The sequence below is a fragment of the Theropithecus gelada genome, chromosome 1 (genome assembly GCF_003255815.1).
Source record: "Theropithecus gelada isolate Dixy chromosome 1, Tgel_1.0, whole genome shotgun sequence".
Lineage (NCBI taxonomy): Eukaryota > Metazoa > Chordata > Mammalia > Primates > Cercopithecidae > Theropithecus > Theropithecus gelada.
In genome coordinates this window covers 17064647-17080466 of record NC_037668.1, presented here as the reverse complement: position 1 = coordinate 17080466, position 15820 = coordinate 17064647, and the positions used below count along the sequence as shown (strand labels likewise).

Here is a 15820-nt window from a genome sequence, read left to right as displayed (position 1 = left end):
GGGGTGTGGAGGGGGGAGGTTTTTGTTGAGGAGAGCGCGGCCGGAGAGCAGAGCTCCGGGACCCAGGTGACCGGGAAAGCAGGCAGCCCCAGCGGCGGGAGCAGCCGGCAGCAGCCCAGGCCCGGGGACCGGGGTGGGGGTGGGAGGGGGGCTGAGGGGAGGACCTGAAGGGGGGCGGCAGGGCAAAAGGGACCCCTGAAGCCCTGCCGCCATCAGAGATCAAGCGTCTGGCATCAGGGATCTTCGGACCCAGCAGAAGGATCCGTCACAGGGGAGGTGTCCTCCCAGGGAAGCCAACGAGACATTCACCTGCCCCACATCAGGAGTGGGCCCCCCTCACTGACGCTGCTGGCAACCATTGCAGGCCCCTTAACCCCTCAGTCTCCTCCCTATTACCCTCCTCAGGCCCTTTCCCCGCCTCCAGCTCTCATCTCAACTCCCAGTTCCCAGCCCTCTAAGCCCCAGCGCCCCGGCTACCACCTCTCCCTCCAGGTCTTGGCCACACTCACCCCCATCCTGGGACATTTGCCAGATCTCTGGGAGGGAGATCGTTTGTTTGGGCGATGCCCCCTGGTGGCATGACAGCGTCTGCCTAGACCCCTGACCCCTAGCCCTCAACTCCCTGGGCCTCCTTTGTGTGAAGAGCCGCCCCTCTGCTCAGCAGCGTGGTTGGGGGCCAAAGGGAAAGCCAGCCCCGGCTGGGCCCCCGGGCCCCACCACTTATCTCCTTGCTGGGCAGCTCCCCTTGGCCTTTGGGTCTCTCCCTGCTCCCTCGGCCCTCCTCCTGGGCCGCCTCGATGAAGGAGCCGGATGCCATCAAGCTGTTTGTGGGGCAGATCCCGAGGCATCTGGAGGAGAAGGACCTGAAGCCCATCTTCGAACAGTTTGGTCGGATCTTCGAGCTGACTGTCATCAAGGACAAGTACACCGGGCTGCACAAGGGTGAGGGGTCGGGCAGGCTGAAGAGGCTTCGGGGTGGGCTGGGAGGCTGGGGGTAGTTAAGCCAGGCTGGAGGGGTGGAGCGGCTGGGAAGGGCTGATGTGGAAGGAGAGGAGTTCAGGGCTGGGGAAAGTGGATGGAGGAGCATAAAAAGAACTCAGCTAGTGATCAGGAAACCCAGGTGAAGGACTAAGGAGGGCCTCTTTTGGGCAAAGAGTTGTCAAGAGGGCGCAAAGATGTGGATCCCAGACATATGGGGGTGTTGATGTCACATGGGATGAACTCAAGAAAGAATGGAGGGACAAGAGAGCTGGTTTGGGAGATAAGCAGCTGGGTAGGGGTGTGTGTGTGTGTGTGTGTGTGTGTGTGTGTGTGTGTTTGTGTGTGTGTGTGTGTGTAGCAAGACTGAGAATCTGAGCAGCCTCAGATAATATTGGAATGGGGGTCAGGACACAGGGTCAGGTGCTTAATGTGGAAAGCGTGGAGCTGGACTGGGCAAGGCAGCTCCAGGACTAAAGAGAGGGACTAGGAAGCAGGGCATGAAGGCTGGAGATTGGCAAAGATCTGGAAAGTGTGGGAGGCTTAGAAAGTTAAGAGAGTGAGGGAGAAGGGAGGGTGCTCCTCAGGCCTATCCAAGGGCTATGCGGCTAGGCAGGGCGGTCGGGGTCAGCACTTGGAGAGCTCCATGCACTGGAGATCCCAGGGGCCACACTAGCTCCCCCTCCACCTGGCACAGGGAAGAGGCACTTCCGGCTAACTGCTCTTCCCTTCCCTTCTCTATTTCACTCTCCACCCTCCACCTGCCTATGGTGGAGTTGGGGAGAGATGAGGAAATAGGGAAAATGGGAGAAGAGAGGGATGATGGTGACCAAGATGGAGGGAGGTGGAGGTGAGGGAGAGGGGAAAGGAGAACAGCTCAGCAGGAGAGAAAGCCACACTACTCCAACTTGTCTGGCGGTCACATGGTCCTTCTCCTCTCCTTACACAAAGCCCATCTCCTGACAGCCCAAGTGTCCTCCCTCTTCCCTCACCACCAGTATTTAGGCCTCCGGGTGTCTGCCCCACTTCTGGGGCAGAGTGTCTACCCCTTGGAGACACCTCCCCACCCCAGCAGGCAGAAGATGACAAGAATGGAAAGCTTCCCAGTCGTCAGTCTTTGGAAGGGAGCCTTTCAGAGAGGGGAGATGGAGGACTCACCGCCCCCCGCCGTGTTTCTCTGCCCCTGCCCCTCCTCAGGATGTGCCTTCCTGACATACTGTGCCCGGGATTCAGCCCTGAAGGCCCAGAGCGCCCTACACGAACAGAAGACACTTCCAGGGGTGAGTCCTGCCCTTTGCAGGGCCAGGGGGCTGAAAAGGGCCATAGAAATGGCAGGAGGCTCACCACCCTCCTGACACTGAGCATATTTTCCACCTGTTCTCATCACCAGGAAGTCCCTCTCTCTCTCTCTAGCATCCATCTTTCTTGCTACAGATGCATGCATTTCTTGTTACCCAGAGAGAAGGAAAGCAGCGATTAGTGGAGTAAACATGACTTTTACCAGGAGCAGATGCAGCCCCTTCCCCACTTCCCAAGCTGCCCATGGGGCAACACTAGAGGGAGGACCCGCTGGTTGGAAGGTGTGGGGAAAAGTCTCTGGACCCCAAGTGTGGATCAGGGTGAGCAGGAGGCACCCAGGCACTCTTTTGTCACTCTGGAAAGGCAGACTGGCTGGCTGTGAGATGAGGGAGGAGTGCCTGTGACCTGAGAACAGGCAGCTGGTGCCGGCTGGATTGGCATCTCGGTGCTGGTTCTTGAGCTCCCTTCTCCTTTCTGTCTACCAGGAAGAGTCCCAGGAACAAAGCCACAGAGCATTAGGGTAAAGCAGGGCCTGGGCAGGCCCAGGCAGGTCTGGGCTGGAGGTAGGCCTGAGAGTAGCAGGCAAGGGCAGGGACAGACATTGTAGATGATCAGGCCTGATGCCACCAAGTATGCCCAGGGAGGCAGGGGTGGCCATGGAGGTGGCCCCTCTCCTGCAAGGTCCTATCTCTTTGTGTCTTCTTCTTCCCAGCCAGCCTTGCTTATTGTTCCAAGCCTGGGCTGGCAACTGAGGGCAGGAAGAAAGAACCTTGGACTGTCCCCCTTCCCCGGTCATGGAAGCTGGGGGGAAAGGATGCCCCCCACTCCCTTTGCTATCTGTCTGCTCTGCCTTCTTCCAGACTGTGAATCCCAGCAAGTGCCTTCCTGAGACCTAACTCCATCCCCACCTTCAGCAAACATTTGCTCAGCAGGGTCTGGGTGCCGGAGACACATCTGTCCTGGCCTCTACTGCTTCTCCAACATGGGAAGTGGAGACTGCTGCTGCTCACCCATCTCTTCCTAAGAGGGAAATAGGAAAAACAGATGGGGAAAGGGCAGGTGGAGACCTGGGAAAATTAGAACTGCTGCAACCACCCCCAACTTCAAACCTTGCATAGGTCCATGACCCAGCCCTTCCGTGGCCTCAACCTTTGAGCACTGCTAGGAAAGCAAAGCCAACTGTGGCAAATCCACCAAAAACCCCACCCCCACCAACGATCTTATCCCAGTTGGTGGCAAGAATAGCCATTGCCCGTCGCAGCCGGAGTTAAGGGTCATGCACGTGTGTGAGCTACAGGACCCAAGGCGAGTGTGTGTTTGTGCATACAGGCATGTGAGCTCCTGACAGGCCAGATGTGCGGAGTTTGGGCACACGTATCCCTGGCAAACCTGGTCCCCATCTAGTCCCAACTTGCCTTCCCCGCTTTTCTCTGTGGAGGCCCCTCACAAATCAACAGTTTTCATCTCCATCACCATTTGTCTTTTTCTGTTGTCTCCCTATCTCGGAGCCCCTGCAGAAATGAGAGGGGGTCAGAGCAAAAGGTAGATAAAGAGGATTGGAGTGAAAACATGGATGAGAGACAGCCTGGGGATGGGCATGAGCCCCAAGGGTGATGTGTACCAGTTGTGGGTGTCTACCCTGGGTCTGTGCCCCTCCAGCTGCCTGGCAGCTCAGGCAGAGCTCCATCCTGGGTGTGGAGAGGCGCCACCTGCCCTTCTTGAGGAAGTCCAGGCCAGGATGGGGGTGAGGAAGAAGGGCGCCTGGTTAATGATTGTCTAGCCCTGCTCCAGAGCTCCCAGGTGACGCTGAATTCTCCACTTTAGTCCTTGCCCCAGGGGACAGAATCCAGAGGGATCTGACAGAGCTTCCAGTAGGAAATGAGGGTTCCATCCTCCAAGGCAGACCCTCATCCAAAGGGAGTGAAGGAGCAGATCCAGGGCAGCTGTGGGGAGCAGACGTCTGTGACCCTTTGTCTTCCTCAAGTCTTCTCCTTTCACCTGCATTCTCCCCTCAGTGTGTGTTTGCACGTGTGTATGCATGCACACGCGTGTGTGTGCATTGTGTCAGCTCCTGCATAACTGTGTTCTTCCTACTGTTTAATCTCCATGCCTTCCTACTGCAGGTTTTTTTTTTTTAATGGGAGACATTTAGCCCCCCCTCCTTGCTCCCCATCTCTGTCACCCCCAAAATCTAGAAGGTGCTACCATACTAGGGTGATATTTTGGGCTGCAGAGAGAAAGAGAAAGAATGGGGGCTGGGCCTATAGCTACTGAGCCGCATTTCCTCTTCTCTGCCCTAAGAGTTCCCAGGAGTGGCTCTGCCACAGGTCCCTGCATTTGTCCTGTGAGCAGGGTGTGGCCTCCTGGAGGCGGTGGAGTGGGGGTTGCCCTCTGTCCAGCTCTTCCCCCTTCACCCTGAACCAAAATCCCACTTGGGGGACATGGGCCTTCCCTGTTGGCCTGCAGTCAGGAAGGTGGATTCTGGCCCCACAGAGAGAACTGGTGAGTGGTCTGGGACTCCCGGAACAAGTGTGGAGCCAGGAGTGGCAGGACCCCAGGCTGTACCCTCAAAAGAATTAGATTTTGTGAGAACTGCGAGGTCTTCTTGGAAGTGGAATTTTTGCTATTGGCGAGGATGAGGGCCTTAAAAGTGACCGTGGTGGAGGGGCTCCGCGATACTGGGTTGGGGTATAAATAGCCCCTTCTTCTTTGGGAGGCCCGAGGGAGGGCCTGTCACCTGGTGGGTAGTAACTAGGGAGGAGAGGCACCGTGCCTGGTTGCCAGGTAAACAGGGCACAGCTGGACTCAGGGGAGGGGGCAGGTGTGCCCGAGCTGAGCTAACAAAGCCTGAGCTCCCCACAGGAAGTGCCAGGCCACGAAGAAGGAGGCTGGGAAGGGGACACTGGGGCGCCAAGGGCCCTGTCTGTGACCGTGTAGGGGGAGCCTACCGTAAGCACGGTCCTTGCTGTGGTTTGTACACTTGTGTGTCTCTTTGTGCGAATCCACATCAGCCGTGGGTATTTCTCGAGATGCTATTTTTGTGCCTGGGAGCCTATGCCGGGAGGGAACTGCATACTTTCTCTCTGGGTCCCAGGTTCCCATCTCCATCTAGAACAGCAAATCCCCAGGCGTGCTGGGAAGGGGCTAGTGCCAAGCTAAGAATCCCCCAACCCTGGTTCTGATTCTACTTCTTGTGAGGTGGGCATAGGGGTGGGTGCCTGGCTGCAGAGGTGCCTGTGAGGGAATTTCCTGAGTGGTTTGGCTAGAGCACAGGAGAGAAGGAGGTGAAAGCCTGTGCACCCCGAGCATCTGCCCCACTGTGCTTTGCCTGCGCATGCGCACTCGCGCGCGCACACACGCCTAAGGAGATTGAGCTTCGGCTGGGATAATCCCAGATTGGCGGGCGATAAAGCTGGGGGCAGATTGGCTGGAGGATTTGTGTGACTGTTACCCTCCCTCCCCACCAGCTGCTCTCAGATCCAGAGATTTGGGGGGTGGGCGTGGGGCTCTGGGATAGGAGTATCAGTTGAAGTGGGGCTTACATTTGGTCCGAGGCCGGGAATACCTAACTGGTGGAGTCGGCCAGACTGACTGGCATGATGGACACCTGGGTGAGGATCCAGGGTGAGAAGGGGCAGGGGCAACTGTGACTTCTGTACTTCTTGGCGCTAAGTGATGCCACATACAGGATCTCCACATGCTGGAGCCCTCGAGCTGACCGGAACCTGACTAGACATCGCCTGGCCCACTCCCTTGTTTTACAGATAAGGAAGTTGAGGCCCAGAGGGGACAAGTGGCTTGTCCAAGGTCGCCCAGCTAGTAAGTGGCAGGGCAGGGCTAGTCCTTAAATCCAGGTCTCCTGACTCCCAGTCCAGTGCCTTTCCTGAGGGTACCTCTAGCCTCACCCTCAGAATGTAAATGGATGGTTTAATTTTTTTGGTCACTGGAACTACTGCCCCACCATCAGATGAGTGGGGCAACCAGGTGTGGTTCCAGCTGTCAGAGTCCTCAAGAGCAAAATATTTTCAGACACGAAATACTAAGTCCTTCTCCTCTTTCTCCAGTTCCTATAATACTCCCCACCCTGGTTAAGAAAATCAACCTGCAGGAGTAATTTCCAAGTCCTCTCACCAGACAAGAACATGGAGAGTGGAACTAGGAATTTCTCCATTTCCACTGAAGACTGAACAAAGGGAGATACTGCAGGGTTCTGGGAGAGGTTAGAGCTCTGGAGGACTTCCGTGCACAGGGTAAATTGCGAAGGAGCACGGGACAGCAACTCCTCCTTTAGAGCCCTCCAGGCACCAAGGATTTGCTCTGGAGGAGGGAGGCAGGAGAAGGGATGGGATGGCCCCTGCAGGGCCTGCTCTGCAAGCCTCCCTCCAGAATCAGGAAGGTTTTCTGGGCCCCTCCCCCACCTCCCAGCCCCCACCAAATCCTCCACCCCCAGCATACCCTGTTACCACCCCCCACCCCACTCCTTCTCTGGGTGTGTGGAGCAGCAGAAGTGATGACGTCACCACGGTCGCCAGGGCGACGGGGACGGATAAATCAGGCTGAGTGGGCGGTTGCCATGGTGCGCATTCTCCCGTTGCCACGGAGACTGGGCATCTGCTCCCTTTGTGCTGCCCGAGTGCCTTCCCCCTGGGGTCAAGGGGTATAGGGGGGCAGAAAGAGAGGCAGACACAACTCTAGGGGTCAGAAGGAAGTCTGGGTCTCTGTGAGGTCTCCCTCGGTCTAGAGTCCTCCTTGGGGCTTCTTCACAGAGTGGCCTCTGTTGCGCCCACTTTGTAGAATTGAGGCAATTCTTATTAAATAACCCCTTGGTTGGGCTCTCCCTCAGGCCCCGGGTCCTATGCGCAGGCCCCCTTCTCCCACTCAGGACAGCAGCACCCATCCCTGGCCAAGTCATTGGGAGCCCAACCTGAGCCTGGAGCTGTGCCCATGAGCATCTCCCTCTACATCCTCTCTCTCCGTGTCTCTGATCCCCTCAGGCCTTCATCCTGAACAATATTAGGCCCTGTCCCTTCCTTCCTATCAGAAACTTAGAGGGCCTGGGGCTTGCCCCTCTAGTCTCTCTGCAGGGCCCGGCCTGGGAGGGCTCTTGGGTGTTCAGAGGAGGTCCCCAGCAGCTGCCTTCTCTTCTCTCCTTCAGATGAACAGGCCGATCCAGGTCAAGCCAGCCGACAGCGAGAGCCGAGGAGGTAGGTTCTGTGCCTTTGGACTCTGTTCCTCTCCTCCCATCCTCAGGCCCAGGGCCTGGAGTTGTCGAGGGGTAGCCTTTCTTGAGGGAGAAAGCCCGACGATTCTGAAGAGTTCCCAGCTGTGGTGAGACCGGAGTCAGTGTGGCCAGAGGGGGCGAGATCTGGGGGGGTACAGATGGCAAAACCGAGGCCCAGGGCGGAGTGCGAGTCCCTCAGAGCTGGGATGAGCAACCTCTGCAATGTACCCCATTCCCTAACCATCAGCCCCCACAGCCACTGGCCCCTAGGGTAGCGGAAGTAGTGTTAGGAGCTCTAGGGAAGGGTGGAAGGAGAAGGGCTGGGAAGACAGCAAGGAGGCCCTGAACATGCCCTCCTCCTGTGCCCTATCACCCAGAAGACCGGAAGCTGTTTGTGGGGATGCTAGGGAAGCAGCAGACAGATGAGGATGTCCGGAAGATGTTTGAGCCCTTCGGCACCATCGACGAGTGCACTGTGCTCCGGGGGCCAGATGGCACTAGCAAAGGTAGCCCACCCACTGCCCCTTCCCCACCGGGCCCTTCCCCTTCCCGTTCCACCCCCATGGCTCCCTAGGCATCGGGTTCCACTGCGGAGTCCCATGGGGATGGGTGCTCACCCCTCTCCTCCTCCATCTCAACCTCTCCAGGTTGCGCCTTCGTGAAGTTCCAGACCCACGCCGAGGCCCAGGCAGCCATCAACACCCTTCACAGCAGCCGGACCCTGCCAGTGAGCCCCACTCCCCTGCCCCTGGGCCTCTCCTTCCCACCCTGCCCACCCGCCAGGCCCTGGCCCAGATAAGCAGTCCACTCAGGATGGGCTATTTGAATTTATTGGAAAAGAATGTTCTGGCAGAAGAACCAAACCGCTTAGGGACACCCTCACATTTCAAATGGCATTTCCCCACCTCCCCACTCCTCCCCTATACCCCATCCATCTTCAGCCAAATTTCCCTCATGTCCCTCTCCTTCCCCCTCCATTCCCCAGCCCTCCCTTCACCCCCATCTCTTCTCCAGCCTTCCCATATCCCCCTACCCTCATTTGCTGGGGCACCAGGACACTTTCTTAGAGGCCCCACGTACACCCCTTTTCCCTGCCCCTGCACAGCAGCGTTAGGTCAGTGACCACCCTAGAACCCACCTCTAAATTGGAACTGGCTGACTCAGAAGGCTGTGCACTTCCCATAACTCACAGCTCTCCAGCATAACTCACGGAGACTTGGCGGAGGGGACACAGCATTGGGTAGAGAACTGTGTCCAATGACCCTATGCCCCTTCCAGCTTTGAGATTCTAGGATTCTACCATCGTCCTTGCAGATGCTCTAATTTGGCTTTTATTCAGCTCAGACTAGTATTAAGATTTGAGGCACACCATGAGGACTGGGGTGTGGGGGCAGAAGTCGTGGTAAGGCACGCAGGGCAGCTACAAGGGAAGACTAGCCTGAGATTAAACATTTGCTGTGGCGACCTGGGGTGGGGATGATTTCCAGTTCAGAGTCCTCACAGAGAAGCCAATGATGCCCTTTCCATTCTAGTAGGTCTTTCACTTTCCAAGCATATGCCTTCACATTCCTCAATTTTTCTTCTAGCTTCTAGCACATCCTAGCACAGGGAGAGGGTGGGATTAAAATCTCTCCATCTGTCATATGCAAAATGGTGGCCGCCCTCTCAGAGAGGCCATGCCATGCCATGGGGGTGGAATGGAGACCAGGTCCTGAGGGCTCTGGGGAGGAGAGACCCTGACCCTGCACCTCTGACCTGTGTGCGGGCCCGTGCCCAGGGTGCCTCGTCCAGCCTGGTGGTGAAGTTTGCTGACACTGAGAAGGAGCGGGGTCTCCGCCGCATGCAGCAGGTGGCCACCCAGCTGGGCATGTTCAGCCCCATCGCCCTCCAGTTCGGAGCCTACAGCGCCTACACCCAGGCCGTGAGCACTGCCCCCAATGCCGGGCCAGCCCTCCTGACTCCCAGTATCTTGCCCCCACCCTTCTGATGCCAAGACCCAGGGCTGGGAGGGAGCCAGGCTGGGGCACAGGAGGCCTGCCCCACTCTCCTCTCCCCTCCCCCCAGCTGATGCAGCAGCAGGCGGCCCTGGTAGCGGCTCACAGTGCCTACCTCAGCCCCATGGCCACCATGGCTGCTGTGCAGATGCAGCACATGGCTGCCATCAATGCCAATGGCCTCATCGCCACCCCCATCACCCCATCCTCAGGTATGGCCTGGGCAAGGCTGGGCAAGGGAGCTAAGCGTGGTAGGGGTAGGGAGAGGCACAGGGCATTGCTCAGGGAAGCCTCGGGGTCTAGGAGGGACTCAGGGGTCAGAGTGGCCTACTTCCTCCCCTCCGCCTGCAGACTTCCTGACTGGTTCTCTGCGCGTGCACGTGTGTGTGTGTGTGTGTGTGTGTGTGTGTGTGTGTCTGCTCCTCTGCTCTGTCCCTGTCGCTTTCTCCTCCCCAGGAACCAGCACCCCTCCTGCCATCGCTGCCACGCCTGTCTCTGCCATTCCGGCTGCCCTGGGCGTCAACGGCTACAGCCCGGTGCCCACTCAGCCCACTGGGCAGCCTGCCCCTGATGCTCTGTATCCCAACGGGGTTCACCCCTACCCAGGTGGGACTCTCTGCCAGCCCACCCCATCCCAGCAACCATCTAAGCCACCACTCCCATTAGGGAGGCAGGACACACCTTCCCTTCCAGCTGTGGGGGTTACAGGTGCTTCCTCCTGCCCTGCCATCCTGGGCGGGGATGATCCTTCCTGTTGGGCTCAGCCAAGAAGCTGAGGTGTAGAGCAGTGAAGCGACCTGTCCAGGGTTGCAAGACAGTCAGACCCAAGTCTTCCTAATGCTGGGCTCTTTCCCCTCTTCCCACTGCTTTGTGCATTTCCATCTTCTCACTTCACACCCCATGCCCAGAGAAGCTCTGCTCCCCACCTGCCTGGCCTCGGCCCAGAGGCCCAGAGAGGCACTGGGGGCTCCCACTGCATGCCACGTCCACGCTCATGGTCTGTGCTGCTCTCCCCAGCCCAGAGCCCCGCAGCTCCCGTGGACCCCCTGCAGCAGGCCTACGCGGGGATGCAGCACTACACAGGTGAGGCGCCCTAGCCCGGGCCCCTGCTCAGGTGGGAGGGGCAGCAGGAGGAAAAGAGGCCCAGTAACTGGGTCTCGGCTTCTTGGCTCCCTGCCAATCACCCTCTTCAGGCTTTACTGACAAGCCCAACTGTGGGGAGGGGTCTTTAAGGGCAGCACACCCAGGGGTCTGAGGCAGCTCCTTCCCTGACAACCTCTCAGCCCTGCAGCTGCCACTGGCCTGGGCTAGGGGAAGGGAGACAGGGTTGGCTGGGAGGGCTTAAGAAGCCAGGGAAGCCCCATCAGCCTCTCTGTCCTCCCCACCCCAGCAGCCTACCCAGCAGCCTACAGCCTGGTGGCGCCTGCATTCCCGCAGCCTCCAGCCCTGGTCGCCCAGCAGCCCCCACCACCCCCTCAACAGCAGCAGCAGCAGCAGCAGCAGCAACAGCAACAGCAGCAGCAAAGAGAAGGTACTGCCTGGGGCCTTGGGAGATTGGAATGCCCTCGTTATGGGCTTGGGGACTCCCTATTGCCCTGTGCTGAGCCCAGCTCTTGCCCACGTGTCATGATGAAAGCAAGTGGAGAGGGGGTGGCTTGGCCCACACTGTCGAGGACTGGGACTGGAGGGCCCTCCCAGGATCTGCTTTCCCTGGGACCTTTGCTCCTGGAGTGTGCGCCTCCCAGTCACTGAGCTCTTTCTTCTGTCTCTGCCGCCACCCAGGCCCTGATGGCTGCAATATCTTCATCTACCACCTGCCCCAGGAGTTCACTGACTCAGAAATCCTCCAGATGTTTGTCCCCTTTGGCCATGTCATCTCAGCCAAAGTCTTTGTTGACCGGGCCACCAATCAGAGCAAATGTTTTGGTAAGAATATGATATGGCACATTTTTTGCCATATTCCAAATCAGGACAAGGTCTAATATATTTGAAGGCATTTATGGTCACAGTGGACCCAGTATTTGAAATGCTGATTATCCAAGAGTACAAAAGAACCATTTTGACACACCCAACATGCCACACCCAGCTGCTGCCCAGGCCCATCTCTTCTTCCTTCAGCTTTTCTCTTAAAAACTGGCCAAATTTGGCCGGGCGCGGTGGCTCAAGCCTGTAATCCCAGCACTTTGGGAGGCCGAGACGGGCGGATCACGAGGTCAGGAGATCGAGACCATCCTGGCTGACACGGTGAAACCCCGTCTCTACTAAAAAAAATACAAAAAACTAGCCGGGCGAGGTGGCGGGCGCCTGTAGTCCCAGCTACTCGGGAGGCTGAGGCAGGAGAATGGCGTGAACCTGGGAGGCGGAGCTTGCAGTGAGCTGAGATCCGGCCACTGCACTCCAGCCTGGGCGACAGAGCGAGACTCCGTCTCAAAAAAAAAACAAAACAAAAAAACAAAAAAACAAAACTGGCCAAATTCATGCCTCATGAGGTCTGAAATAGGCTCATGGTCTGGGGATGTTTGGTTTGCAAAAGGCAGGCTTAGGGAGTCGGTTTTAGCTGCCTTCACATCTTTGAAAGGCTGCCTCAGGGGAAAAAGGGAATGTTCTTCTCTGCTTCAGAAGCCATTTAGGGCCTGGAAGTGGCCATTTTCAAAGGGCAGGCTCAGAGTTATCCAGGCAGAGGAAGGGGTCCCTGCACAGAATGCTGGGAAGAACGTGGTAATTTTAGTGGCTGGACTGGATTCCTCCATTCAACCCATCAATCAACAAGTTCCTACGGAATGCTGCTAGGTGTCAGGCAGCTTTCTAGGCATTTCGGACACTTGGGAGACACAGGGTAGTGCTGGAGGTCTCCTAAGCACAGGAGAGTGAGGTGGGGCTGGGCCGGGCCTTATGCCCCTCTCACCCCAGGCTTTGTGAGTTTCGACAATCCGGCCAGTGCCCAGGCTGCCATCCAGGCCATGAATGGCTTCCAGATTGGCATGAAGCGCCTCAAAGTCCAGCTAAAGCGGCCTAAGGATGCCAACCGGCCCTACTGAGGGCCCCCAGGTGGGTCCCGCTCCTGTGTTGTGGCCTCCCTCCCCAGCTCTACACACTGCAGCCAGGGCCCTCGATTGGACTGCCCCCCACCCCTGTCCTCCACCACCCTCAGGGATGCCCACCCCACCCTTGATCCTGAGCACTTGAAGCAGGGGACTGGGGCAGCTCCCTCAGCTGTTTTTCAATAATCTGAGTCACTCTCTCTCTCTCTCTCACACACACACACACTCTGTGACCCCAGAAAGAGCCAAGTCTTTGTATATATCTGTGTCCACTCCCTGGACCTTCCACAATATCCGGTCTCGTTTGTCTGGTCAGTGTCCATGTCTGTGTGTGTCTCTTTCTGGTTTTCCTTCGGGTTGGAGTAGAATTAGGGGAATAGGACTGGAGGATTAAGGGGTTGGCTGAGGGTGCCAGAGGGCCCTAGAATCCTTGGCTCCTAGAATCTCTGTTGTCCTGAGAAGTGAGGACATCAGCCCTGGTTGCCCTGGACTTCAGGTGATTTTTTCCACGTAGCAGCAGCCCCATGGGGCAGCAGAGTGCACAGGACAGACTAGGGCAGCCCATTTCCTGGCCTCTTGGGAGTTGCTCTGGTTTAGGTGGAAGAGGTTGAAATGCGCTGCCTGTGAAGTTTACTTATCAGGTCCCCTCCACCCCCATTGCTGGCCACCACCTCAACCTCATGGCCACAGAGCTGTAAGCCTTGGTTACTTTCACATTGTTTAATCTCCTTTGGACCAAACCCTTGAGAAAACACAACCCAAGAAAAATACCCACATTTTCTGTTTCTCCCCTTTCCCCCCAATCCTGGCTGCTTAACTCCCCCTACCCTGGGGGCCCCCCCAGCCCAGGGCCCGTGTCCATTGTCGGCCGAAGCCCCCATCCCCGGACCCCTGCTCCGGGCCCCTGTAAGTTGCATGGAACGAGCGTGTTGTCTTTGGAGCCGATTGTTTGTTATTTGGGGAGGGGCCGCGGAGGGAAGCACCCCCAAGCCCAAGGTCAGGGCCGGGGGCAGCTCGCGGGACGTGCTTGGTCTACAGTGGTTGGTGACTGTGGTCTGTGTTTGTGCATTTCTCTCTTGCTTTCTGTGTTCCTTTCCAAAAAGGAATGAGAGCACTACCCGGGGGCCGGGGGTGGTCTCACCCCATGAGACTCCATCCCTGAGCTGTGACCTGGGCTCTGCCCTGGCCTTCTCTGTGGATGTTCCCTTTCTTTTTTCCAGGTGTCTGTCTCTTACATGCACTCCCTTCTCTGTCTCTCTCTCCATTTCTCTGCCTGCCTGTCTGTTGTCATCTCTTTGCCTCTCTCCCCCTCCAGTCTTTATTTTTCTCATGGGCTGTTTGACTATTTCCTTCCTAATATCCTCTGGTTTCCTGTATGGTTCGCCCCCTCCCTCCTGTCTCCTCTATCCCTGCTCTCATGGCTGGCGGGTGGGGGCAGATGGGTCCGTTTGGACTGAGGCCTGATGATCTGCCTTCCTCAGGCAGCCCCATCCTAGATGCTGTCACTCATCCCAGCCCCCTCCCCTCCCCCAGAGCCCATGACCCGCATCATGGGCTCTTCCCCATGCTTCACCCATGTTTCTTCCTTCACAGGTCTGGAGATACCAGAGGAAGGGGCGCCTCACACCCTCTTCCCACGACTGGCCCCGGCCCTCTCCGCACACCTGCCCTGGGCCTTGACTGGGTTCTGGGGCAAACGCTGCTTCGTGGCCCCTGGGGGGCACAAGACACCGGCCCCTCCCACCCCCTGCCTCTCTGAAGGGCCGTGGCTATGCTTCCCTGCCTCCAAGGGCCCATTTCCTCCTAGATGCCCTTTTGGCCTTTGTGAGGGAGCGAGGAACAGGCTCGAAGGTTCCGGGGTATCTGCCTTCTGCTGGGCTCCTGTGACGGGCCTTCTGTGCCCAGCGTTTGTACTTGCCTCCCCCACCAGCGGGCCTGTTGTACCTGTGCAGGCCCCAGGAGAGCTGCAGGGGCCTGCCATACACTCCCAGCCCACCCTCACCCCAGCCTCTTCCCCACATTAGGGGTTTCTTGGAAGCTGGCTCTCACTCCCCTCTACCCTCTAGCTAGAGGTAGGATATCCCTGACTCTTGGGCTCCCAGCCCTAAAACTCACTGCCTCCCCCAAGGGCCCCCTCTAAGGAGAGTGTGGGGGAGCCCTGAGGGCTGCCTCTCTGCCAGTCAGCCACAGAGACCCTCCTCCTTTCACGAGGAAAAGACCTTCCCCTGAATCCCTAAAAATGTTTACAGTCTCTGCTGGTTCCCTCCGTGTAAATACCACTACCACCCGTGCGTTATCCAGCCCGCCCGGCCTGGCCCGGACGCTGCCATCTCTCTTTCTGGGAGTTTAGACAATGTTGCCCTTGGATTTTTTTCTCTCTCTTAATTTCTCCCTTTGCTTTGGGGGGTAATTGGATATTGGGAGGAGGGGTGTGGGGAGGGGTAAAGGGGTTTATTACCTGATCATTTTCTTTAGGAAGGTTTTAGGGAAAAGAAAATGGGGTGGGGGTGGGAGTGGTAAGGGGAGACCGGGGAGTCAGTTTCAGACAGTTCTCTATGCTTAACTTATTTATTTATTGCATTTTACTTTCAAAGAGTTGGTCTTTTCTGTCTAAATAAAGAAAAAAGTTTAAAAGCATCAAATAAGAGTCTTGGAAGGTTGAGGGTAGGGGATTGTTCCCTGCCCACACTGGGAAGGGGGAGGGAGGTAGAGAATGAGGTTTGAGAGAGAAAATCCCATCAGGGAAGGCCAGGCCCTTGCTTTGGAGCAGCATCCAGGCCTTGTTCATGGCTTCATGATCCTATCCCTTAGCCCTTCTTTGGGGCTTAATTCTGGAATGTCCTGTAGAGTTGGGCACAAGGAGATCTCCCCTGTCCGAGGCTCTCCTCTGTATCCAGCCCTGTCCCTCTGAAGGCTGAGGACTTGCAGTCTCACATCTGGACCTCCATTTCTGCACAGAGGCCAGTGTGGATACTAGGAGCCAGTTGTGACACCACCATTTACTAACCACTGCTCCGTATGTCATTCTGTTCCTAGCCTTTATTGTGCATTTCCTCATTTTATCTCCTAACAACCTTGTGAGGCAGGATATAGTTTATTTATTTTACTAATTATTTTGCGACAGGGTCTTGCTCTGTCACTCAGGCTGGAGTGTGATGGTGAGATCATAGCTCACTGCAGCCTCGAACTCATGGTTCAGGGGATCCTCCTGCCTCAGCCTCCCAAGTAGTTAGGACTATAAGCATGCATCACCACGCCCAGCTCATTTTAAAAAACGTTTTTTTTTT

The 15820-nt window shown here is 57.1% G+C and overlaps 1 protein-coding gene across 35 annotated transcripts; it reads left to right on the top strand.

The window, feature by feature from the left end:
• CELF3 (CUGBP Elav-like family member 3) lies at window positions 1–15175 on the top strand. Of its 35 annotated transcripts, none has more exons than XM_025360767.1 (13): window positions 1–942; window positions 2176–2258; window positions 7433–7481; window positions 7879–8004; window positions 8146–8225; window positions 9276–9419; window positions 9563–9704; window positions 9949–10098; window positions 10510–10575; window positions 10883–11023; window positions 11275–11418; window positions 12403–12540; window positions 14127–15175. In XM_025360767.1, exons 1-12 carry the CDS (start codon window positions 798–800, stop codon window positions 12528–12530), a joined length of 1398 nt encoding a protein of 465 aa, XP_025216552.1. In that variant the 5' UTR covers window positions 1–797; the 3' UTR covers window positions 12531–12540; window positions 14127–15175. The 35 variants fall into 35 exon arrangements, with proteins under 35 accessions (XP_025216552.1, XP_025216558.1, XP_025216543.1 ...); XM_025360773.1 differs by having other exon boundaries at window positions 7876–8004; window positions 10886–11023; XM_025360758.1 differs by having other exon boundaries at window positions 7876–8004.
• Window positions 15176–15820: the final 645 nt, after the last annotated feature.

What these genes read in the sequence shown, in the direction of transcription:
- CELF3 (XM_025360758.1), top strand. Translation starts at nt 798, where the DNA reads ATGAAGGAGCCGGATGCCATCAAGCTGTTTGTGGGGCAGATCCCGAGG. An exon ending in GCCAGATGGCACTAGCAAAG is followed by an intron (nt 8,005 to 8,145) that starts GTAGCCCACCCA and finishes CAACCTCTCCAG; the next exon opens with GTTGCGCCTTCGTGAAGTTC. An exon ending in CGGGGTTCACCCCTACCCAG is followed by an intron (nt 10,099 to 10,509) that starts GTGGGACTCTCT and finishes TGCTCTCCCCAG; the next exon opens with CCCAGAGCCCCGCAGCTCCC.